The sequence below is a fragment of the Vigna angularis genome, chromosome 3 (assembly GCF_016808095.1).
Source record: "Vigna angularis cultivar LongXiaoDou No.4 chromosome 3, ASM1680809v1, whole genome shotgun sequence".
NCBI classification, from domain to species: Eukaryota; Viridiplantae; Streptophyta; class Magnoliopsida; order Fabales; family Fabaceae; genus Vigna; species Vigna angularis.
This window is the reverse complement of record NC_068972.1, coordinates 22769928-22795079: the sequence shown is the minus strand read 5'-3', so window position 1 is coordinate 22795079 and position 25152 is coordinate 22769928. Positions and strand designations below refer to the sequence as shown.

At 35.6% G+C, this 25152-nt stretch overlaps 2 protein-coding genes and 1 non-coding gene across 3 annotated transcripts; 1 reads left to right on the top strand and 2 right to left on the bottom strand.

The window, feature by feature from the left end:
* The first annotated feature begins 7998 nt into the window (after window positions 1–7998).
* On the top strand, window positions 7999–10410 carry LOC108326389 (probable LRR receptor-like serine/threonine-protein kinase RKF3). Its single transcript, XM_017559878.2, has one exon. It carries the CDS (start codon window positions 8285–8287, stop codon window positions 10160–10162), a length of 1878 nt encoding a protein of 625 aa, XP_017415367.1. The 5' UTR covers window positions 7999–8284; the 3' UTR covers window positions 10163–10410.
* A 10088-nt stretch (window positions 10411–20498) lies between these two features.
* On the bottom strand, window positions 20499–20570 carry TRNAH-GUG (transfer RNA histidin (anticodon GUG)). Its single transcript has one exon. It is a non-coding gene; the product is annotated as a tRNA-His (tRNA).
* Window positions 20571–20939: 369 nt separating this feature from the next.
* Window positions 20940–25152, bottom strand: LOC108324068 (uncharacterized). Its single transcript, XM_017556868.2, has 4 exons — window positions 23517–25152; window positions 21741–21948; window positions 21511–21640; window positions 20940–21423 (listed from the first exon to the last, which is right to left on the bottom strand). Exons 1-4 carry the CDS (start codon window positions 24314–24316, stop codon window positions 21161–21163), a joined length of 1401 nt encoding a protein of 466 aa, XP_017412357.1. The 5' UTR covers window positions 24317–25152; the 3' UTR covers window positions 20940–21160.

The window sequence follows — 25152 nt, the reverse complement described above, 5'->3', positions numbered from 1 at the left end:
ATGGCTTGTCTGAAAGAGACTGGATCCTCATCAATGCTTAAGTCACATTCATGTTCAACAGAGTAAACCACATAATCATTCGAAATAGCAGGTCTTTTCTCCCTTACAGACCTTCTTAATGATGCTTCTTGTGGTTCCTCTATCAATTGCTCATTTATGACTTGCTCATTTGTGACTTGCTCATTGTCAATTGGCTCAACATTTATATGTTCATTTTGTGGGATTGGAACATTAACTTGTTGTCTCTGCTTGTTATGTGACTGTGATACAACAAGAGGGATAACAACTTCAGAAGAGACATTAGATGTAGAAACACTATCAGTATGCTCTTGAATATCCACTATTCGTGATTCCTCACTCCCACTAAATTGACCATTTTCAGTGAGCCGAGCATTTCCAGACTCAACTATTCTTGTACCATGGTTAAGGCAATAAAATATATATCCCTTTGATTTTTCAGGATAACCGATGAAGTAACCACTAATGGTTCTTGCATCAAGCTTCTTTTCATGTGGATTATATAACCTTACCTCTGCCGGACAACCCCAAACATGAAGATGTCTCAAACTGGGTTTCCTTCCAGTCCATAGTTCATAAGGAGTTTTAGAAACTGTTTTGCTAGGAACCCTGTTAACTGGATATGCAACAGTCTTTAATGAATACATCCACAAAGATAAATGAATATTACTATGACTTAACATACTCCTAACCATATCCATAAGAGTACGATTCCGCCTTTCTGCTACACCATTTTGTTGTGGTGTACCGGGCATTGTATACTGTGCACAAATACCCCGACTTTCAAGAAACTTTGCAAATGGACCTGGACATTGTCCATTCTCATCAGTTTTACCATAATAATCACCACCTCTATCAGATCTCACCAATTTTACTTTTCTACCTAATTGCCTTTCCACCTCATTTATGAATACCTCAAGGGCATTCACTGATTGAGATTTTTCATGTAATAGATATATATATAATAATAACGTGAGAAATCATCAATAAAGGAGATAAAATATTTTTCACCACTCCAGGATTTAATGTCAAAAGGACCACAAATATCAGTGTGTATTAACTCAAGAAGTTGACTACTTCTTGTGGCGGGATATTTTGATATGTGTTTTGTTTGTTTACCCTTAATACAATCAATACATACATCCCAGTCATCAAAATCCAATTGAGGTAAAATTTCATTTTTTACTAACCTCAACATCCTTTCTTTGGATATGTGACCTAATCTTTTATGCCATAAGAAAGCAGAACATTCTTTTCCTGCACCACAATTTCTATCAACAACATGTTCAACATTAAACAGGGATTCAGAAAAATTAACATCAAGATTTAAACGATATAAACCATCCAATAATGTACCAGAACCATAATAGTACGAAAGTTTATACAAATGAAAAATACCATTTTCAATCTTAAAGTTAAAACCTAAATAATCCAACTTTGCAACAAAAATTAAATTCCTAGCACAACCAGGAACATAGAGACACTTTTCAAGATTCAGACAATAACCAGTGTCTAGAATCAATCTGTAAGTCCCAATTCCTTCTATCCGTGCCTTCATTCTGTTCCCCATATATAAATACTTTTCAGTTCCTTTTATGGGCTGGATTGAAAGGAATCCCTGCATAATATTAGAAACATGAGTGGTAGCTCCAGAATCCAACCACCAGGTATTATTAGACACTTCAATTATATTTGCTTCAAAACTTACAGAAACATAAAAAGTACCTTTCTTTTCGAACCAAGATTTTCTTTTTGGACAATCTTTCTTGAAGTGACCTACTTTCTTGCAAAAGAAACATTTATGGTCCTTCTGGATATTACCCTTATTCACTTTCATTGGGGCTTTGTCCTTCTTGTTCTTCTTTCCTGATTTAGCTTTACTGAAGCTAGCACCTTCATGAGTTGTGAGATGGATATAATGATCTTTCATTTTCTTCAATCTCCCTTCCTCTTGTACCAACATGGCTTTGATTTCTTGAAAGTTCCATTTATCCTTAAGAGTGTTATAGTTCACTTGGAACTGGCCAAATTCAGAAGGAAGAGAGTTCATGATGAATTGTACTAGAAAAGACTCATTCACCTCCATTCCCATAGACTTCAATCTTGCTGCTATATTTTCCATTCCAGTTACATGGTCATGTATGGGTTGTGACCAGTCAAACTTTTTGGTAGTCAGCTCACTCATAAGAGTTCCTACAATAGACTTGTCAGTTATGTCTGATTGTGAGTACTCCTTGATCAGTTTCATGAATTCCTTTGCGTTTTCTGTTTTAGGCATAAAAGGCTTTACATTCTCTGTCATAGACATGCGCATCAAGTTTAGTGACAACTTGTTAGACCTATGCCAAGCCTCATAAAGAGACTTTTCATCACTTGTACTAGTCTCTGTAATGGCTTCGGGCATTTCATCCATCATAATTGCCATGTCCAAGTCTAACACACCCAGTTGGAACTAGATTTGTTCTGACCAATCAACATAATTGAGCCCATTAAACTTGACCACATTGTTGCTCAAACCTGATAAATTCATGTAAGCTGGAAATAATACACAAACTCATACATTAATGCTTTGATAAAATTAATGGATTCAAAAAAATTACTACATTAGTCATACATTCAAGTTCACCTTTGGGTGACACTTAAACTGATAGGTAATCATTTAAGTCATTCATTTAAGTTCACCTTTGGGTGATTCTTAAACTGACAAATTCCATATATACTTTAATAAACAATCAATCATACTTAAGCCTATATGTATGTTATCTTTGGATATACAAACATATTTACTAAGTACATGAAATGTCTCAGTTTAATGTCATCAATTCTAAACAATGGTTCACCTTTAGGCAATCCATAATATCCTTATATCAATGACTAATTTCTATATCTATTCATAATTTAACATCCTTTATATTATGAATAATTTTCACAATAACATAAGAAATTTAAAAGAACAGCGAAATTGCTAAAACTTTTAATTTTGATTAGAATTATAACGGACCCGAAATTCAACTTAATTGAATTTCCTTCATCCAAGATTAATAAAAATAATTACATATAATTCATTAAACAAAAATTATACCATACACTTTTCAAATTAAAAGCATTTGAAACCTTTAAACTTTTAATTCACATTCAATGCACAACAATGTTAAAAAATACATAAGCACAAGAGTAAAATACTGCCGCAACAATAAAGTTGCTTCCAAAATGGAATTCCACTGCAACAATAAAGTTGCTTCCAAAATGGAATTTCGCGGCTGAAGATGTGCAACAATAAAGTTGCTTTAATGCAACAATGAATAAAAAAAAAATTTGCGGCTTCGAAATTCACGATACAATGAATTGAAACAATCATGCAACAGTAAAATTGCTTTTAAACTTTCGGCTTCCAGGGTAAAATTCACGTTAAAGTGAATTGAACTTTCTTTCATCAATAAAAAAAATTGATATCATGAAACCCTACGGCTTGGATTTCATGCCAATAAAATTAATTAAACATATGAAAACTTAAAATCCCCAAATTTTACAATTCAAAAATTAGGGTTTCAATAAATTGAAAAAATTACCATTAATGGAGAATCATAAAATTCAGAACCTGGCTTTGATACCACTTGTAAGCAATTCTTTAATTTTCAATTGAATGAAAAACACACAGGATTTTGAATTTTCATGATACTCAATATTCCCTCATACACAGTGGAAAAGAACTTACCTGGATCCATTGTATAATTTCTTCCTGTCAATGTTCTCCCTTCTCTTACTCCTCTTTAATGCTTTCTTGATGATATAGAAATTCTGAAGGATGTCACAGTTTCTTTTCTTTTCAGAGAACGTAACCTTTCTTTTTTTCTTTTCAGAAACTTAACTTGTCAACCGTAGTCCAACCTTTTCCCTCTTTATGATATTTAATCAACTTTAATAAAATACCAATGCCCTTTATTGAAGTGAGAAGAGAGGGGTTAATTTTAATAACTCTAAAATAATCCCTATAACTTTAATATATTATATTCTAATAATCATTACATTAGAATCTATACATCAAAATTATAATTTAAATTACATGAACCAATCTTAAATATTAATATAATTTAACAAAAACAACTATTATCAATAGGAAAGGGAAATGATGGTTGCTTTAGAAACCAAGAATAAAGAAAGATTCATCTTCAATGATTTTCCTTGTCCTCCAATCTCTCACCATTTACATGATTCCTGAAAGCGTTGTAATAGAATGGTGATTTCATGGATCACAAGATCCATGACTCCACAGATCTGATGTGTTTGGTTGTTTAACTTTTGCTTCTACTATCATCCCTGTATGCACTAAGTTTGACAAAAGAGCTTCTAAATGTGTTTCTTTAGGTTTTTTACTAAGTTTGACAAAAGAGTTTCTAAATGTGTTTCTTTGGGTCTTAAAAATGGGGTTAAAGGTTATGTTTTATAATGCTTCATATCACGAAATGTTACTTCTTATGAGGCACACTTCCCGTATGACAAAGTCGATTCTAATTTACCATACACTATACTGTCAACGACATTATAGATCAACATTTCACAATTTTATATAATTTTACACGAATCCTATTACTATTACACATATACATGACAAGTTTTTGTCTCTGATAATGATGCATCTTTGAATTCTGATCAATTTCCAGCCAGAGTCTATTGCACGAGTAACCATAAGAAAGCCTCCCTCATACCTAATTGACTATCATTGTTGTTGTACAACATGAAATTATATAAAATCTATATTTCTTCCATAAAACTTATTACAACTTACTACTATACTTACATAGCTGTGCATGTAGAAGTTAGGCACCTCCTAACCTAATAGTTAGGCACATCTTAACCTAATAATTAGCACCTCCTAATCTAACTAATTATGATAAGCACACATTACATTTTAACACTTCCTCAAGTTGGATCATATAGATTGTATGAATCGATTTTGGAATAGACAAACTCAATATGAGAGAATGTTAATAAACCAAACTACACACACAAACCAGTGTAGTCCAAGAGACTCCTCAGCAACATATGGAGAATAATATTGGACAACAATGGACAAACGCGAAACTTCAACTATGATTACTATGATGACAAGTGAGATTTTCATCAACAGTAGATGACAACCTGCAACAACAAACAACAACAACCTGCAAAGACTAGGACTAGATTGCCATCAACAAATGAAGGCCTGTAGTGGCGAACAACAACAAAACTACAGGAACTGGATTGCCATCAGTAGCAGCGAACAACAACAAAACTTTAGGAACTGGATTTCCATCAGTAATAGATGTGAGGCCTACAAAGGCTAAAACCAACAAACCTACAGGGACTAAACTGTCATGCAGAGGCTAACATCAACAAACTTACAGGGACTAAACAACCATCAATGATTGATGGGGCCTACAGTGGCTAAAACTTTCTCCCCTTCACGATGAACAGTGAAAAATAACTGCACATCGATGATAGAACATTAAGGTGAAAGATCTGGCTCTTCAAAAGACTTTTCCACAAGAGATGCAACTGATGGGGGCATGCAGTGGCTGAAAGATATTTCCCCTCACGGCAAACGGTGGAAATGACAGCTCATGCACTTCTCGAGGCACTCTTAACCTTAACTTCTCTGAAGAAAATGTGGCGACTTACTGTGGATGTCGGCGACAGACTGCAACAGTGGCGACTGATTGTGGCAACGACAATAATTGATTGTAGTAGTGACGATAACTGATTGTGGCAGTGACAACTGACTGTGGTAGCAGCGACAAACTATGGAACCGACGACTGACTATGGTAGAGACGACTGTGGCAGTGACAATTGATTATGGCTGCCCTTTGGAGACTTGTAACTTTGTGATATGAGTCAAGAGGAGCATCGAATATGCTACAACATTCAAGGTTAAACGCACATTATTGAAGGAGACTAAGGTCACTAGTTACCACCAACAAAGAGCTAGAACAAATCAAACAAAATAATCAAGAAACAATGCTGAAACAAAGGCATCTTTTCCTTTTTTTTTTTACTTTTTTCATTTTTTTTCTTTCCTTTTTTTAATAATTATGGCACAAAATAAAAGAGAAAAAGAAAGAACGTGATGATGGCAGAAACCAATACACCATTAAAATCCTTGGATTGATTGTGTTGAGCACTATAAAGATGAAAAATTCGAGTAACAAAGATTGTGAATTATGATGGCATCAAAATGCCAAAGACAAGTTGGAGGTCCAAAGGTTTTGTGCTAGACTACTGACAAATGGTGATACTTAACATTGTATCACAATAAGTACGGACTAAACAAGCTAAACTCGAGCCCAAGAAGAAACTGACCAACAACTATTGAAGAAAGAAGTGATACAGTGACGTCGAGAGCGGTTTGCTAAGTCATCTACCAGCTTATCACTCGCAAGAGCTAAGAGGCCAGCAATACCCAGTGATTCAGTTTCTTGAGAACAATTGAGATTCGTCTAGGGGCGAATTAGAAACCCTTAACTTCGAACGAGTCAACCTAGTGAGTCAGAGTGGGTCTCGAAGAACAACCCAACGATTCAGTAATAAGCTGTTACAATAAGCATTGATGGTGCAGAGAGCCTTTCAATATGGATATTAGGACTAACTTTGTCCCAAATTATCTTTATCATAAATATTTTTAAATTATCAAAATCCTTTTGTGGAAAAAGATAGAAATGGATTGTTTCTTCATTCGATTCAAGGTACTTGAAGGTCTCATTATTCTTTTTCGGGTTAAATGTATTTTTGGTTCTTTAACTTTTTAAGTGAAATTAGAATTAGTTCCTTTTTGAAATTTTGGACCAATTTAATTTTCCATTTTTAGAAATTTGTGAATTTAATCATTTTAACCAAATTGTGTTAAGTTTATTTGACATTTCAAACATGTTTATCAGCTAGCTAACATTGAAACGAAAATATATTTAAAAGTGTAAACATTTGAAATACTATCATGTTTGAAAATTTAAATAAACTTTAAAAAATTTGATTCAAAGATCTAAATTCATACATTTTCAAAATTGAAAGAATAAATTGAATAAAATTTAAAAAAACAAAAACATATTTAATTCTTCTTACGTTCCTCTAATCATCGGCTCTCGGACATGTTTACAAAATCTCTCTCTCTCACCCTTTTCATATCAACCTAAGCAAGATGAGTTTGTTTAAATCCATACTCTATCTTTAGATGGGCATTAGGACTAACTTTGTAAATAACAAGTTCTGTTAAAGGGTTCTAGCCAGTTTCTTTTCACAGTTACTCTATTGTGTATATAATTCATGTATCTTGCAACTTTGTGAGTTGAGTTGATCAATAATATTCTTGGTTATTCTCCTTTTAAGCCATTTTTTACATCTTCAGCTCTGTTTCTCTAATACAAACTTTTTTACTTAATAGAAAGCTTTATGGATCTTTTAACATTGAACAGGGACGTGAAGGAGAATGGCATCACAAAAAGTGAAGAACCAAAAAGCATTTTACCTTTTTTCTATCAATACTTGGAAATACTATCCAACATTTTACGAGAAAACAGCAACCAAAGTCTCAGAATTAACTGTTGTATGATTGCGTACTCTCCTGGAGATGAGCAATCCAAAAGTTGACTTTGTATCATCATTTAATGTCGTGTAGTCAGTAATAAGGTCCAATATATTATATAAACATAAATATTTTGAACAACCATCAGTAGGATTTACGTTTGTACATTATGTGTGGTGTTAGGAAAAAAGGGAAAATAGAAAACCTTTTACTGTTGTCTGAGCAAAGGGATGGATAAAAAATGCGTGCTTTCTTGAGAAAAGCGAGGCAAGTAGGATTGTTAGGGTGGAAGTGATTGTGCAAATTATGTTGGCGTGTTAGTGACGTGTAGATTTGATGCAGGGGCAGTGGGCAATTACAATTTTGGTTAGTGGCTTCTAGACGTTGAAAAAGGTGTTGAAAGAGAAGAAGATAGGAATGGATGGATAGCGATGAACAGTGAAGAGAAAAGATCAACGATCGAGGATGAAGGATCAATGATTGTGTGTGTAGTGGGAAGGAGTAGAAGAAGAAGAAGTAGTTTGAGTTGAGTTCGCGGAAGCACCCTGAGCCTGTGTCAGTGTCTGCAATTACTATTGAGTATTGAGTAAAGAGTAAAGAATGAAGAGGAACATGGTCAAAAAAATATCAGAACACCAACCCTCTTACCTTCCTTCCCATTCCCATTCCCATTCCAACTCCCACATCGCTAACCCACCAACCCCTCCATTTCCATGACTCCTCTCAACCCTTTCATCCTCCTCCTCCTCTTCTGCTTCCTTTCTCTCCCATACTCTTCCTTATCCGCCTGTCCCCTCAACTTCACCGTCCTCGGCACCACCAAGCCTTCCTCCTTTGACTCCTCCCGCTGCCAGGTCATCAGCCAGGCCCTCCGCCTCGTCCAGTCCGACTACCTTCGCCGCAGCGGCTTTTTCCTCGCGCCCTCCAACGCCTCCGACTCCTGCTGGCTAAGCTTCCAGTCCTACGTTAACCTCTTCGACCCCACCTACAACATTCGCTCCTCCTGTGGCTACCAAACCTCCTGGATCTCCCAGGGCTGCGTCAACGTCACCACCAGACAGGAGTTCGAAGCTCTGGTTCCTCAATCCGCTCTTCAGTCCGTAGGAAAAAACTGCAATCAATCGCTCGAGAATAATTCTCCCTGCGCCCTCTGCACCTCCTCCCTCTCCTCTATCCCGCACTTGGGACAGTCCATCGGCAACCTCACCAGCTGCACTGACTACTCTTCTATCTACGCCGCCGCCTTCGCCAACTACCTCGGCCCCTCCGACCCCGGCACCGCCAAGTGCTTGTTCTCCCTCGAATTTCCCTCCGCCGGTTCCTCCGCCTCCAAAAGAAGAAAGCTTCTTTTTGGGCTTGTTTCTGTTGTCTGTGTCGTGGTTTTCTGCTTGCTGGCTTTCGGCTTTTGGGCTTATCGCAAGTTTGAAAAGAAGGTGGCTCGGGATATGGATGTTCGTGTTGTGGAAACCGGTTTCATTTCTGGGTTGGATTCCATGGACCAGAGCACCACCTTGATCAGGTTCACTTTCGATGATATTAAGAAGGCAACTAAGAATTTCTCCCGGGATAACATAGTTGGAAGAGGGGGTTACGGGAATGTGTACAAAGGGTTGCTTCCTGATGGGAGTGAGGTTGCTTTTAAGAGGTTCAAGAATTGTTCGGCTGCTGGTGACGCGAGCTTTACTCATGAGGTTGAGGTTATTGCTAGCGTGAGGCATGTTAACCTTGTTGCCCTGAGAGGTTATTGTTCTGTCACGACTCGTTTAGAAGGTTACCAGAGGATTATTGTTTGTGATATGGTGAAAAACGGGAGTCTCCACGACCATTTGTTTGGTTCCAATGGGGTGAAACTGAGTTGGCCAATTCGTCAGCAGATTGCTCTAGGCACCGCTAGAGGGCTGGCTTATTTGCATTATGGGGCTCAACCTGCAATCATTCATAGGGATATTAAAGCAAGTAATATACTTTTGGATGATAAGTTTGAAGCCAAGGTTGCTGACTTTGGACTGGCGAAGTTTAACCCTGAGGGGATGACGCATATGAGCACTAGGGTGGCTGGAACCATGGGGTATGTTGCTCCGGAATATGCTTTGTATGGACAGTTGACAGAGAGAAGTGATGTGTTCAGTTATGGGGTTGTGCTTCTTGAGCTTTTGAGTGGTAGGAAGGCGCTTCAGATGAACAATGATGGTCAACCATCTGCTTTAACCGATTGGGCTTGGTCATTAGTTAGAACCGGAAAGGCTTTGGATGTAATTGAAGATGGCATGCCACAACCTGGTTCACCACAAGTTCTCGAGAAGTATGTGTTAATTGCTGTGCTTTGCTCTCATCCACAGTTGTATGCTAGGCCAACAATGGATCAGGTTGTTAAAATGATGGAGACCGATGAATCAGTGCCCTCAATACCCGAACGCCCAATCCCTTTTGTCGCTGGGAGGCTTGATATTGACAGATCTGTGAGCAGTAGTGGCTCTGGTCAGCTCTCTAGTCCAACGGGTTATCAAACATATACTCTAGAAAGTGATAGCCAATTAACTAATTCTAGGGAAGAAAGAAGCTCCAGCTCCAGGGTTTTGTGTACAGATTGAGATTTTGAGTGTCGGGATAAATTGTTTGTAGATTTAGATTATAGAATACTGTTTTGTTTCTTCAAGTGGGTTCTGTTACAAAGCCAAATTGGATGTACAAATTTTGGTTCTTGCTAGAGTTTGCATAATGGCATCAGAAGAGTATGATCAAGTTTAGGTGAATTAAGTGAATCACTGCTGTATCATAAGCAACTTCCAATTCATTTTAAGTATGTTTTAGTGCAATAAGTGATGGCATTTTTAGCTGAGCTCAATTGGCACTTGTATTTCTCTGGCTGTGACACAACTTCTCAATACTAATGTTGAAGTAGAGGAGTATCATTACCGTTTGTTTTGTAACTCAGTGGGAAAGCTGATGTAAGAGTGAAACAATCCAAAAAGAGAAGCTGGCATAAATCTCTCTCAAAAGCTAAGTGCACATGTTCCCTCCTGTTATGGGTTAATCAGGCTGCTTATGATTAGGAACATGTCAAAAAGGTTTGACTTTTATTTTCAGATATAGTATTATTATGCTACCAAGCTGATAAAAAAAATTATTATGCTATCGAGCTGATAAAAAGAATTATTATGCTACTGAGCCTGAACTTCAATCATTAGTCTAATAGAGTTGGCAATTATTAATGTGTCAGAGAAATGTGCAGATAGCTTAGGTTTGCAACACAACTCATGCATTCTACGTTTTCTGTTGGCTGATGAACAAAATAAATGATTACAAATCTTTGAGATTTTATTGGACAAACTAGAGCTTTGGTTGTGATGTATTATTCTCTTTTTTTTCTTCTTTTTTTGATGGGTGGTGCATTATTATGGAATAATTGACAATAACAAAACATCTAATTTTGTGGGCCCTGTGGCCGAATTTGTTGAACTATAAGAAAGTGAAGAGCATCATATTTTTGTTAAAGTAATGGCCTAATGGAGAACCGTTTTTCTTTCTTCAAATGACATCTTCACTGCTTTTTTCTTCTTGGTTCGCGGGAGAGGCTGCTGAGGGAATTCCGGAATACGAGATCTGGTGATCTTGCAATGCAGTGGTTTGAAGCTGAAAGGATGCTTTGACCTTTAAAAATTAAGCACCTCCCTCAGTAAAGGAATCAAATACCATTAAATGAGCCTCATTCACCTGCAAAGAAATGTAACTGGCCCTTGTTCATGAACGATCGAGTTATTGAAGTATATAGCTTTTGAAATCATATAAGAATTTTGTGAAATATAAATGCTAAATATACATCATCATCATCCTATGCGTAAACAAAATATCTTATTGAGGATTTGATGGATGAATTAAGGGGCTCAATTGTCTATTCTAAACTAGATTTGAGGTCTGGTTAAAGAATGAAATCTAGAGAATAATACAAGAAAGCTTTTAAAACTCATACAGGGAGGTTTGAACATTTGGGTTATGCCATTTGGCCTAATCAATGCCCTTGCTTCATTCCGAGCATTAATGAATTATGTTTTCCACCCATTCTTGAGAAGGTTTCTCATCATATTTTCTTACGACATTCTTGTTTACAGCCCTACACTTGAGGATTGTGTGGTGCATCTCAAGATTATTTTCTGTTATTGTGAACCAGAAATTGTATCTAAAAAGGAGTAAATGTTGTTTTGCTACATTCGAGTTGGAATATCTTAGTCACTTCACTTCGTAACTAAGATTAAGGTAGCAACCTTTAAATACCAAGAAGTTTCTGGGGGTTTTGGTTCTGACTTGATATTACAGACGCTTTGTCAACGACTTTGGCAAAATCACAAAAACATTGACTGATATGTTAAAGAGAGATAGTTTTCAGTGGTAAGAAAAACAAAGCATTTTCAGCCTGACATAAGCGTCAAAACCAGGCCATGCAAGCTCAAGCCATCATTCTATCGACGAGTTTGGAGATGAGATTGTGGCCCCTAGCAGTAGCTTGTTAGAACCAAGCAGATTTCATCATAACCCACAACCTATAGTCACCCTGCCACCAGCCACATCCCTAGTCTTACCCTCTGCCCAACCTCCATAGCCATACTTCAACACGTTCATGAACTCATTGATCAACAGTATGCACCATAATTTGTAGAGCTCGCGGCATTAAGATGAACAACAATTGAAGTTCAACACAATCATCGACACTCTCCATACCCTTACCATACAGTTATTCCCTCAACCAACACCTTCACCACAACCTCAATCGGAACCTCAACCTCTACCTCCACCAACCCAACCTCAACCTCCACCACTGCCACACCTCCCACCGGATAGTGATGTCTTTCCTTTTTCAACTTTTTTGGTGTTTATCAAATAAGGGTGAGAAAAAAATATGCTAAACCTTTTTGGGTAAATAAGTCAAGGGAGTTCATTTAGTCAGTGGGATAAAAAAAAATTCTTACATCATCATTTATGTTTTGTATTTTTTTTGCTTTTGATTTTTCTATATAACATTCTGATACATTATGTTTAACAATAATATGCTTTGAATATGATATGTTGGGCTAAAATTCTCTCATTCTTTGCATATATTCATTTATGACTTAGAATTTGTTAATTTGGAGGAGATGATTTGGGGAAGAGTGAGTGGATGAATTTAAGAATAAATTTTTTATTGTTTATTTGAGTGGATTTAGAAATAGATGAGAGTAGATTTAGAAGTAAAGTTCGTGAGAATTAGTGTAGGATTTGATTGATGTAACAGACAAAAAAAAAATTATTTAATTGATAGAAATTGAAAATTATCACAATGTCTCTAATTATTAAAGTAATGTAAAATGATAATTGTTAATGTTATATTTAATTGTAAAAATATTTATAAAACATAAAAAATTAACATTCATTATTAAAAGTAATTTTCTAATTGTAAAAAATTATAATTTAGTAAAATGAATTTATTTTTATAGGTGTAATTGAAGATGTGCATTTGTATTTTGGTTTTCATTAATTAAGTTTTTTGTAGATAAAAATCATGACATGGTACAAGGAGAAGAATTATATCAATTTGTTTTATTAAGAGATAAAATTTTATATTTTTAAAAGCAACTTGAATTGATTTTGATTAAAAAAATAGATAATAATCATTTTTAATTAAAAGTATACATTTTATCTTACAATAAACAATTATATATTATTTTTCTTGATATACAAATTACTTAAAAAAAAAACTTTTTAACTAATTGTTTAAAGAACACTTTTTATGAGTTGACAATGTTTTCATTAGATGTTTTCCCAACAACACAAGTACTTTCCATGTGTCCACACATGACATAACCACGAAACATCAATCCTCAACACACAAAATTCTCTAACCCACTAAACCATAACTCCAAGATCCTCTTCAAAATCCTAAATTTCTAAAAACCCTTTTTGTTGTTTTTTGTTTTTCTCTTGAGACCATTTTGGTTTGAACTTCAATTTCAGACCTCAATAATGGCTTGTGCATTTCATGCAACTTTAGCAGCAAACAACTATGCCTTTTCTTCTAGGAGATTCTCCTTGAAGCACCCAAAAACCAATAAGAGAAGGTTTGATTTGTTCACTGTTAGAGCTGACTCTGATGGCTCTGTTTGCTTTGCATGCGGCACCTAGAACACTCTGGCGGCGTCCTCGGCAGCGGAGTCCACCAGCTGTGACGGAATCCCGTGGTTTGGCAGCTAGAAGCACTTGGTCCTGGCGAGGGAATCGGAAACAACGTCGCGAAGAACGTCATCGCGGTGGAAGCAGAGCGACACGAAGTGTACCCCGGAAGGCGCGTCGAGGTGCTTCTCTTTGGGGAAGATCTTGTCCGGCATAACAAGATTGGGGACGCGGAGCGAGGCCTCTAGAAACTCGGTCAAAACGTCATCATTGGTGACGGTGGATCTCCAGCTGGAAGCCAAGGCAGGTTGGATCCTCTACCTTCGTCGCATATAATCCAGCGTCCGCCACCAAAGCAACCTCCAGCTTGGCCGAACATGGCGCCTGTGCCTGCACTTCCACCACAAAGCTTGGAACGAAATGGTCCAAAGGAACCGAATATGATCACGATGGAACCAAATATTACATGGTATTATTCAATCTACGAAGGGCAAAGATGATAATTGCCTTCAATTCACTCCAAATCATCTCATATCAGCGAGTGATAGAATAAGGAAGTATCTCGCAAATCCGTCTTCGCAAATCTTCGCAAATCCTCGAAAGTGAACACCATCGATCTCTCAATTCAATCGTTGCTTTTACTTCTGAATAGTACAATCCTCAAAAGTGAACACAGTGTTACGGAAGTCATTCTTCAATCATAATAACTTTGATGCATTGCATTTATGATAATAACTTATATACATTACATTTGAAATATTTACTCTAATATTTATTAATTGCACATACTTTATTATAGCATGCACTCTGATATCGTGAAATGTCTTTGATTCTTTGATATCTTATGCTCTTTATATTGCTCTGGTAAAATATTCAATGAACTCTTTACCATATGTTCTGATTTCATGAAATGAAATTTAAAAAACATTTTGCTTTTATATACTCCCGTGAAAAATCTTTCAGAAAAAAATAGTTAAACGATTAGCATGATAGAATTAATCTTAGCTTTATATATGCTTTGAACCAAATCTATCATAACTAGTATATCAAGTTGTTAATATCCCTGATACCTATGTCGTTTTAGCTTGTGTTTTTGTTAAAAATAAAAATGGGAAGATTTCTAAGACAAGATTGTTTAAGCAAATATTGTTTTTACGTTTAACATAACATCTAAAATGAAATAATGGTTAATCTTCTATGATAATATATTAGCAGCGCCAAACGCTACTCTTTAAAAGTGCCTAAACGATCTAGAACATATAGTAACTAACAACATTTAACACATGTCTAATAAGCATTAAACGATATAGAGTTCATAATAGAGAGTCTAATCGTGAAAGTGTCTTTTAAAAGAAAATTAGACCATCTAGAATACAATCTCGCTAAACGTTGTATCTCAAACGCTTTAAAATTTACTCAAAACAAACAAGCGTTAAAAGCTAGTATTTGTATCATGCCTAAACGCTTAGGTCATATAACACTTTAATGCATATACGTACAAGTATCCTTTTGTTTATTGTGTTGTGCTATCTTTTTTGTGCAAATTTTCAACTTTATCAAAAAGCCTTCCTAAAATCAGAACGACGTTAAGAGATAGGAGGATATTCAAGGAATGTCTCTTACATGCTTTATGCCTACTCTTTTCGTACGCTTATGGAGTGTCTAACCCCTACAAAGTAATATTAAACATTATTTACAAAATTTTTTTAAAATAATATTCAACATTCCCCCTCCTCCACGTTCTTTATAGTGTTTTCTTGTGTTTCACTTTCACATAGAAAAGATTGATACATTCAAATATGGTTTCCTAATCTTATGAAGCATATCTCAAGCAGAGGAAATTTTGCAATACTTCTTAGTTTTTATATCAGTCCCCCGTATATTGTAAAATTAAATGAAATAATGAAATAAGAAAGTCTTGAGTCTCATATAAGATGTAATACATCAAAACTGATATAGAAAACTATATGCACCAATCCTAGATTGAAAACTTAACAAAATGTAGTTGGTATAACAAGTTATATGAACCAAAACACTTAATTTAATCCACTGAGAAACATATTTTTGACATCCATTTGATAAAGAGATCATTGTTGAAGAGTAGTCATGGTTATAAATAAATGAACATAAGTCATCTTTGTCACTAGAGAGAAGGTATCACCACAATCCAGCCCAAAAAATTGTGTGTATCCTTTGACCACAAGACGAGCTTTGATGTGATCAATAGTACCATCACTACCAACTTTGATAGCGAAAACCCACCTACAACCAAACCCAAATTTTTCTGGAGGTAATGGGGCAAGCTCCCAAGTTCCACTATTCTAAACAACAAATTTTTTATCATGACTTGACACCAATCATGATGGTCTAAGGCATCACTGACAGATTTTGGAATGGTCACAAAAGAAATAAATGAAAGACCGGTATAAAAAGATGAAGATAATCTATGATAACTCACATGGAGAGGGATTACGGGTAAAACATATACCTTTTTGGAGGAAAATTGGACTATCAAACTCTCTTTTCAAAACCGGAGGAGACAAAGTAGTTGACACGTGAATTGACTCACTTAGTGGTTGTTGAGAATGATGTCTATGATTATAAATCTGAAGTGGTGGTGGAAAAAAATATGATGGTGGTGGTGGTGGTGGTGATGGACAAGGCACAACTGGAGAACCACAAATAAAAGAAATATTGATTGTACTAGGAATATTGACTGTATTATATGGAGACATATCAAAAGTAGAATAACCTTTAAAGTAAAAAGAATACTCATTGAAAGTGACATCTGCAAAAACAAAATAGCTGTTGAGAGAATGAAGAAAACACTTGTATCCTTTTTGTGATCTAGTAAATCCTAAAATAACATATTTGTGTGATCAAGGAGATAACCTATCAAGATCAAGACTAAAATTATGAACAAACATGTACACCCAAAAAATTTTAGAGATAATGGATGAAGAGGTTCATTAGAAAGTAAAATAGAATGAGGTATTTTTTTATCTAAAACCAAATAGGGCATGTGATTAATGAGATAACATGCATTAAGAATAGAATCACCCCAAAAATATTGAGGAACCTCACCATGAATTAAAAGAGTGTTATTTGTTTCAATAATATGTCTATTTTGTGCTCAATGACCCCATTTTGTTGAGGTGCGTATAAGCATACGAAGTTTGATGAAGAATTTCATGAGAAACCATAAATTGTTTAAAAGAATGGGAAAGACATTTGCCAATATTATCACTTCACAAAGTTTGAATAGAAACACCAAACTGAGTTTTAATTTCATTAAAAAAAAAGATTGGAAGATATGAAATAATTTTGAACAAGTTTTCACTAAAAACAATCAAGTACATATGAAATAATCATCAATAAAAGTAACAAAATATTAAAAACTTAAATTAAACTTAACATTACTAGGTCCCAAATGTTAGAGTGAAGTAAGGAAAAAGTGGATGAAGCACATTGAGAGACACTACGAGATAAGAAACTACAACTATGCTTGCTTAATTGACATGACTCACACACTAAACTGGATAACTTAGATAAGCTACTGTAATTTGGCAAGATTGGGATGACCTAACTGAACATGAAGAAGAAATGAAGAATTTATAGTTGCGTCAACATGTGTAGAAGGACGGAGATGATAAAGATCACGAGAATATTTGGTTTTGTAAACAAAGAGAATATTTGGCAACAGAAATAACATAGTCAAGAGAACATGTTAAATGATGAATGGATAATAAGTTAAAAGATGACCTAAGGGCATAAAGAACATAATTAATGGATAAAAAAGGAAATGGGTTTATAGTCTCAATACCATAAGCTAAAACCCTAAATTTATTCGTCATTGTAACGTAAGGTAAATTATTCGGAGAGGATAAAAAGGAAAACAAAGAATTGTTACCAGTAATGTGATCTGTGGCTCCTAAGTCAAGAACCCAAGGACCAAGAGAAAAAAACTGAGTCAGACCAACAAAAGATGTAATTGATATCTCCACACTGGTAAGATATTGTCCGCTTTGGGCCAAGCACTCACAGATTTGCTTTTGGTACCACTCCAAAAGGCCTCTTACTAATGGAGGTATCTATGTGTATATAAACCCATGTCCAACTCTTCTTTTATCTGATGTGTGACTTTGTTTGTACCCAACATCCTCCCCTCAAACAAAGGACTATGGTTCTCCACTTCCACCTCCCCTACAGCGGAAGTCTTTTCTTGTCCTCAAGTACACCATGGTCACCACTCCCTCTTTCACGATCCATGGTCAAACACTGAGCATCCCTTGCTCTCCATCTCTCATGATACATCTGGCTATCTGTCGGCCACCTGCCAAGGCTTCACCTGATCATGGAGGGACGTACTCGTTTGAGCCCGGTCACCAGACCTGAACCATGGGCTCTGATACCACTGTTGGGAAGGTTCGATATACACACATATCTCCACTCTAGTAAGATATTGTCTACTTTGGGCATGGAACCTCCTACCCAATAGTGGTATCAGAGCCGATGGTTTGTCTTGATGACCAGCTCAGACGAGTATAATGATCCCTATACCGAAAGTCTTCCTGGCAAAGGGTATTCTGGTAAGCGTGTTCCGTTAAGATAAACCGCGGTTGGAAAGGGTTACTCGTGGTTGTAGTTGGTTGGGAATGCTTTGGCTGAAGGGGGAGTGTACCTATGTGGAAGGGACTCACCCTTGAGGGGGAGATTGTTGGGTATCCAAGTGTGAGTCCAAGTCCCACATTGGATAGAAATGAGAAAGTAGAGCACCTTATAAAGATGAAAGACCCATTAACTCATTGTCTTAAGGTTTTGGGTAAAGAGTGGTGTCGATCCCTTATATATTTGGCTCATATGTGATTGGTGTTTGTGTAACCCACATGGAACCTCCTCCTCGATAGACCCAACAGTTGATCCTCATACCATTTGAGAAAGTTACTAACAATAACATATTTGTCAGTTATATCAGATGAATGAGGATCCATATGAGGTAATTTTGAGGGAGGATCAGTCTGAACAACAACAACAGATCGAGAAAAACGTCTATATAATGCATAACACTTGTCAATCTTGTGGCCTAACTTACCACAATGGTCACACTTGTGACATACTTTTATGGACTTTCAAGAGCGATTACGATCATCACGTTGAGATGCTAGTATAGAGGAATCCTCAACAGAAGCAGGTATATCATTAATGTGTTTACTTGATACACGCAAAAGAGTGGAACAAATAAAAGTCAAAGTGAGTACAATAGATGAACCCAAAAGCTAATCAGTGACATGAGAATATTTATCCACAAGTCTATGTAATGCTAATATCATGAAGAACTTTGACTATTACTCTATTTATTGGGTAGAAGCAATAGACAAGGGCAATAATTCATTAAATTCATGAAAAAGATCATGAATTCTACCCATTGAGTCTTGATGTCGAGAAGCAATAACATTGAAAAGATCATGACAAACATCATAAAGACGTTGAGTACCATTAGAGTATAATAATTTGGTATGTTCTCAAACTTCAAAACAAAACATGTGTCATGGGAACAAAAAGTTTGTTTAAAAGAAGAGTGAAAATACCCTTTAGAACAATGTATAATTAGACATTAATTTTCATCCAACACGTAACTTCAACATAAAGTAACTTCAACAGAAGCAACATCAATCGTAATATAATTAACATACCCTTAATTCTTAAACCAAAATTTAAAGTCTCATATCCAAGTTGCTTTCAATAGACAAATACATGTTAACATAGTTACTATATATGAACAAATAAGAAACGACGAAATTTTTTTCAACATATAATATCAAATCTAAAGTAATATTTTATCCTTTGAAATATATGACTCAATTTAATATATTTATATCTAACATATTTAAAAATATCACTTTAAAATTATAATATTTAATTATTTAATTAAATTAAAATCCAAACTTAGATTCATAACATCAATTATATAAGTGCAAAATCAATTATATTAAATCTGCAGTACATATTAAAACTAATATAGCAACTAAAATCTGCACTACATATTAAAACTAATATAGCAAGTAAAATTTGAACATTCTATCACACACCAATACATTCTGCAATTCAATAATGTATTATTCTTTCCCCCTATCACGTTTACCCTTAAAACATCCAATCTCTTTCATCCCTGGCTTAACAGTTTTTGCTACTTTGTGGTCCTTTCTGGGATATTTTCATGTTTTGGCTATGCCAGCTTTGGCAATAAATTGAAAAGGAGGCTCATCATCCTCATCTTTATCTTGGATGTAATATTAATGATATGAGATTCATAATCTTTTGAAATCCAAGAGATTAGATATATATTTTTCTGATATTAAATAATTTAGTGGAATTCAAATTAAAATATCATTTTATTAATATCAAAATTCATCCAAACAAATCTTAAAAATTTATTATATCTAGGTACGTGTGCTGTATGAAAAACCATAATATCAGTAAGTAAATCTCCAACGTGGGCGGGCCTAGGGTGTCTTTATCTTATCTTACGATTAAAGAATATATTATGTTTGCGTGGGAGAATTTTGTATGTATATAAAAAAGTTAAACATATTTAGGAAAATTACATTAAATTTATGCATAGATATTTCTGGAAGTTTTTTATTTAGTTTTTCTAAATAAAAATTTTAATTTATACATTAGATAACTTTTTAGTTTATTAAAAAAATCATTTAACTTTTATTTCCAAAATTAGTTTCAGAAAACTTTTACAAAAAAAAGAAATTAACCGCGTAAAAATGAGTAATTTGTGGCTGCTGGGATTCGAGCCCAGGTCTCCACGGCCACAACGTGGAATTCTCACCACTAAACTACAGCCACTACAGATGTTATGAAAAACTTACATTTTAAGTTTTGTCTGAATTACATAAACATAACCCTTAGTATATGTTACAAAAAAACGTACAAAACGACAGACCAAATACTCATAAATGCCATCTAATTTTTACGAAGTTATATAATGATAAATAATACTATTTCCTATTTTTTAAAAATACTATTTTGAAAAAATATTAATAGTGACGAACTAATACTATCAATTCGAAACAGGGTATCATAATCCTGAATTTTATGAACATTGTCAGAAAAAGACAAGCAAGAAATCACTCAGTAGATTTTAAAAATTCTTAAAGTCAAATCTATACAATTATTTTTTTCATAGGAACGCAATCAAAGAATGACTAACAAGAAATCACTTCATAGATTTTTTAAGTTCTTAATCAAAATCTATACAATATTATTTTTGTGAAAAAATGTCATACATCATCACAGAACAGACTATTTTTTTTGTCATATGCTGCTAAATCTATTTGAATAAAGCTGTGTACAGAAGCAAGAACAAAACAAAATGCCCCATTCCGAAACATTATCATTATCATACTAATCTAAACCAAGGAAACTCAATTTAGGTCTCAAGAGTGAGTTTTCCAGATACCTTTTGAGGGTGTGGATTGTGTTATTTTTACAACTCTCTGTCTTGGTTGTTGCGTATTCTTTGTCAGCTTTTCTTCAGGGTTGTCATTTGCCTTCACCACATCAACTTTCACTATGTGATGATCTGAAGTCCCTTTGGAAGAAAGGACTAAATAGGAACCAGGAACAAACTTGTATGGAGAATTTGATGATGATAATATGTAATCTACCCTAGTTCCATACTTACATGTGCCTTGAACACCTGCATAATATTTCCAATTTTAGTGATCATAGTCATAACAGTAATAAATAAACATGTTTATTAGAGTTTGAAAGTTTGTGTTTGTACTTTGGCCCTTGGCAATCATGACAACAGACTCGCATTCCCCTGCATAATCCTTTGCATCAGTGTAGTCTTTACTCTTGAGATATTTCATCACTTCAACCTTTGGTGTTGGCTTTCCCATCTCTTCATAGTACTGGACCCAGCAAAAAATTTCATTTCTACTTTTGTTACTTTTAAGATTGAGACCAAAAAGCAACAGAATAATAGAGGTACTACTTTACTGCCATGCATACCTTCACAATATCTGTCCATCTCTCTTGGGAGTAATCTGATTCATCCAGTGAATTAAGGCCTCCAGCTAAGATGTGAGGCTCATCACTGGATTGAATTATTGCATTTACCTGCTTCATTCGCCAATTCTCATCAAGATGATCAAGATGGGTACAGTAGAAGTTAAGCTCACCTACTTGAGGCACATCGATTGTGGCCTTCAAAACATTCCTGTGGATCAAATGTTAATTAATTAATCATAATTTTTTGGATGTCATGCTCATCCTTGTTGTTAAGTCATTCTCTAACCACTATGCTTTCACTCTCTAGAATGCTTCAATCCTTCTAACTAGGTTGCTTTCTGGGGTTGGAATTTGGATTTCCACAATCATTTTTCAATAGATGCTCACTAGCGATAGATTATGCCTTAGGAGGAAAGTAACAAATTTCTCAATATAATTATGATGAAACTTGAGCAACAAAAGTATATATTCTGACTGTTCTCCCAGCCCAGACAAACAGTACCTCATTTGCATCACACAGATTTGTTCCATACCAAACTTGAATTATTTTATGCTGCACACAGTGCAAGTTTCATTCTTCAAAAACAAAAACCAGATAGAGTTGCCTTTTAGAGGAGTTGTTTACAGTATTCAAGGAAATAAGCCACCATTTGAATTTGGAGAATCTGACAGTTTATATAAAACAAGAAGAAAAAGCTGAAAGTGGTGTTCCTTGGTTGGAATATTCCATGATCACTAAATTATGCATCTATAAACTTGTAAAAAAATACGATTGAGGTTGAAAATAAAATATGAGTGTGAAGGGAACATGGTTGAATGGTGACAACAGAGAATCCCAATAAGGAGTAGGTGGGGATGAATCCTGCATCGCTGCCTACAGCTATTACAGTTGGCATGTCATGCATTTTGATCATTGCCGTTGCCACGTAGAAGAAAACAAGGAAAGAATCTAAGACCAGTTTAAGAATTGATGTTAACGCTAAACTTTTTGCGTAAAGCTAAATGGGAAAGGTCGATCATTGCTTAAGCATTTGTTTGAAACAGTGAATAGTCAGTGAATGAGAAAATCTTCTAGGTGGCTTTAAGAAACTTCCCATGTGTTAGTTTAAGAATTCTCTTTTGGTTCAAAAGTGATAGAATTATTGGTCACTTTATGAACAGAAAAGTGATTATCTTTCCATTTTTTTTTTGCAGTGACAAGTTCCAAGAAGCTTCTTCGAAATACATACAAGGGCAGAAAACCAAAAAGTGTCTTAACTTTACTCCTTTTTCTTTAAAAAAATATTTTGGAGTCGTTACATTACTATATAAAAAATGAAAGGAAATACCTGCTACATGTATTTATTTAATGATAAAATAATAAACGCATTTTAATAAGGGAAGCAGGAAATGTACTGTTAGAATTAAGTGTAGAAATCAATTATTTTAAAAAGTTAATTCTCGTGTTTAAATAGGTAATCAAAGATAAAATAAAATGAAATGTAATAAATAAAAGAATTTATTTATAGATTTAAAACAATTATTAAAAAAAATCATCAAACTAGTTTAATTGAGATGACAGTTTACCAATGAAAGAACTAAATTAAAATAAGTAAATAATCTGAAGTTCCATTGGAGTTTGGTTTGAAGAATCAAAACTACTGTGCATTCATTTTCCATTTCAGTCCTGTTCCATTCCAGTGACCCAAAAAGCTTAACATAAACAAAAGAAACTGCAGAAACAGAAATGGTGAAGAAGTGCAGCATTATAATGAAAAGTTAGTTAAAAAAACTGACCTGAAATCAGTGTGATCGAAGATTTGGTGAGAGACGCAGCGTTTGATGGGCCATTTGGACAAGACAGCATTGCCGTACTCAGGTGCCCAACTTTCGGCGAAGACGTAGTTCATTCCCAACGCCGCAGCCAAATCAGACAAAGGCTTCATCCCATTCTCTTCCTCAGCCTTCACATCTTGCAGACCCAAAACATCTGCGTCCACTTCCTTCAGAACCTCAACAACTGTTCTGTTACTCATGTGGGCCCCACCTCCCCCTACCGACCACGCCTTCAGCCCTTCCTTGTCGTGTTCCGAGAAGCTCGATTGTCGGCTTCGCAGCAGCGAAATCTCGTTGTCTGGTAAATTTATGGAAACCCTCATCTTCTGTCTGCTACCAACGTTCTCCTCTGCTCTGCTCTTCACTGATTGTGACTGCGATGGCGAATGTTTCAATATGCTTCTGGGCCGCGAATTCGCCTTCGAAGCGACGCCGTTTTGCTCCCCCAACTCGCGTGCAACTTTCGGGAGCGCCGGGGCCATGGAGAACAGCGCGGCGTTGAATGTAGCGATCCGGATTGGCTTCGGAGTACCCAATTGCGCGTTAGGATGAACAGCCGCGGAAAGGTTTGGGCTTGGCTCAGTTTGGGCCTTTGGGGCGTTCTTTCCGAGCTTGCTGATCACTACTACTTTGGGCTTCGAACGGCGGCGAATTGGCCACCGGAGACGGCGGAGGAGGCGGCGGATGTTCTTGTTGAGGAGCTTGAGCATAGTGGAGAAGCCGGTCTGTGAAAAAAGAGGATCTTCCTTTGGAGAAATCATAAGATGTTGAGTTAATTAATTGCAGAGTTGTGACTTTTAACTCTGTCAGCCGATTACGTTTGGCGAGACATGCATTTTGTGTGAGAATGGAAGGACTGGTTGGATAATATACAGTGACTTGGAAGGAAAAACGAAGAAACAAAAACTAAGTATGTAAATAAATATTTAAATGGATTAGATTAGGAACTAGTTGAAGGCTTGCTTTGCTTTCTGTTCAGAATTGAGTAGAAAAGGGGAAGAAGTCTTCAAGGAAATGGGTTGGTGACATTTGGCATTTATGAATAAAATCTTAGAAAAATGGAACCGTTATTTGGAAATGATGCCATAATTCAACAGAGAGACAAGAAAAAAGAGAAACAAGAAGATGCCTATGGGTATGGTATGGTGAGAGTGATGCTCATCCCCAACTGCTACAAAAAAAGAAAATATTATTGGTATGCTTTTAGTTGTGTAGTGGACACAACACACGCAAAGGTAATATCGTTTAGAGGACATGTAAAACTTGCTGATGGAGTTTAAACTCGTTCATTTTTATTAATCATTTTCAATAGAGAAAAGTCGATCTGATTATAAGCATTAGATTGCCAAGTTCACAGCATCGTGATAACTTACAAGGCAGGTATGGTTTTCATATTTTTAATGTTTGACTAAGACAGAGAAGTAAGTGAAATAAGTGAAGGAAAAGAATACTAAATGGTAATAATGAAAGTGAATTAAATGAAGAAAGAAGTGGAGGTGGTGAGGGTGGACATGGAAGTGGGATTCTTATTTGGAACTCCACGTCACAGGAAACCCGGCGTACCCATCTCCCACGAACCTAACCTTCCCTTAACCAT

What these genes read in the sequence shown, in the direction of transcription:
- LOC108326389 (XM_017559878.2), top strand. Translation starts at nt 8,285, where the DNA reads ATGACTCCTCTCAACCCTTTCATCCTCCTCCTCCTCTTCTGCTTCCTT.
- LOC108324068 (XM_017556868.2), bottom strand. Translation starts at nt 24,316, where the DNA reads ATGATTTCTCCAAAGGAAGATCCTCTTTTTTCACAGACCGGCTTCTCC. An exon ending in TTCGATCACACTGATTTCAG is followed by an intron (nt 21,949 to 23,516) that starts GTCAGTTTTTTT and finishes TTTGATCCACAG; the next exon opens with GAATGTTTTGAAGGCCACAA. An exon ending in GATGGACAGATATTGTGAAG is followed by an intron (nt 21,641 to 21,740) that starts GTATGCATGGCA and finishes TGCTGGGTCCAG; the next exon opens with TACTATGAAGAGATGGGAAA.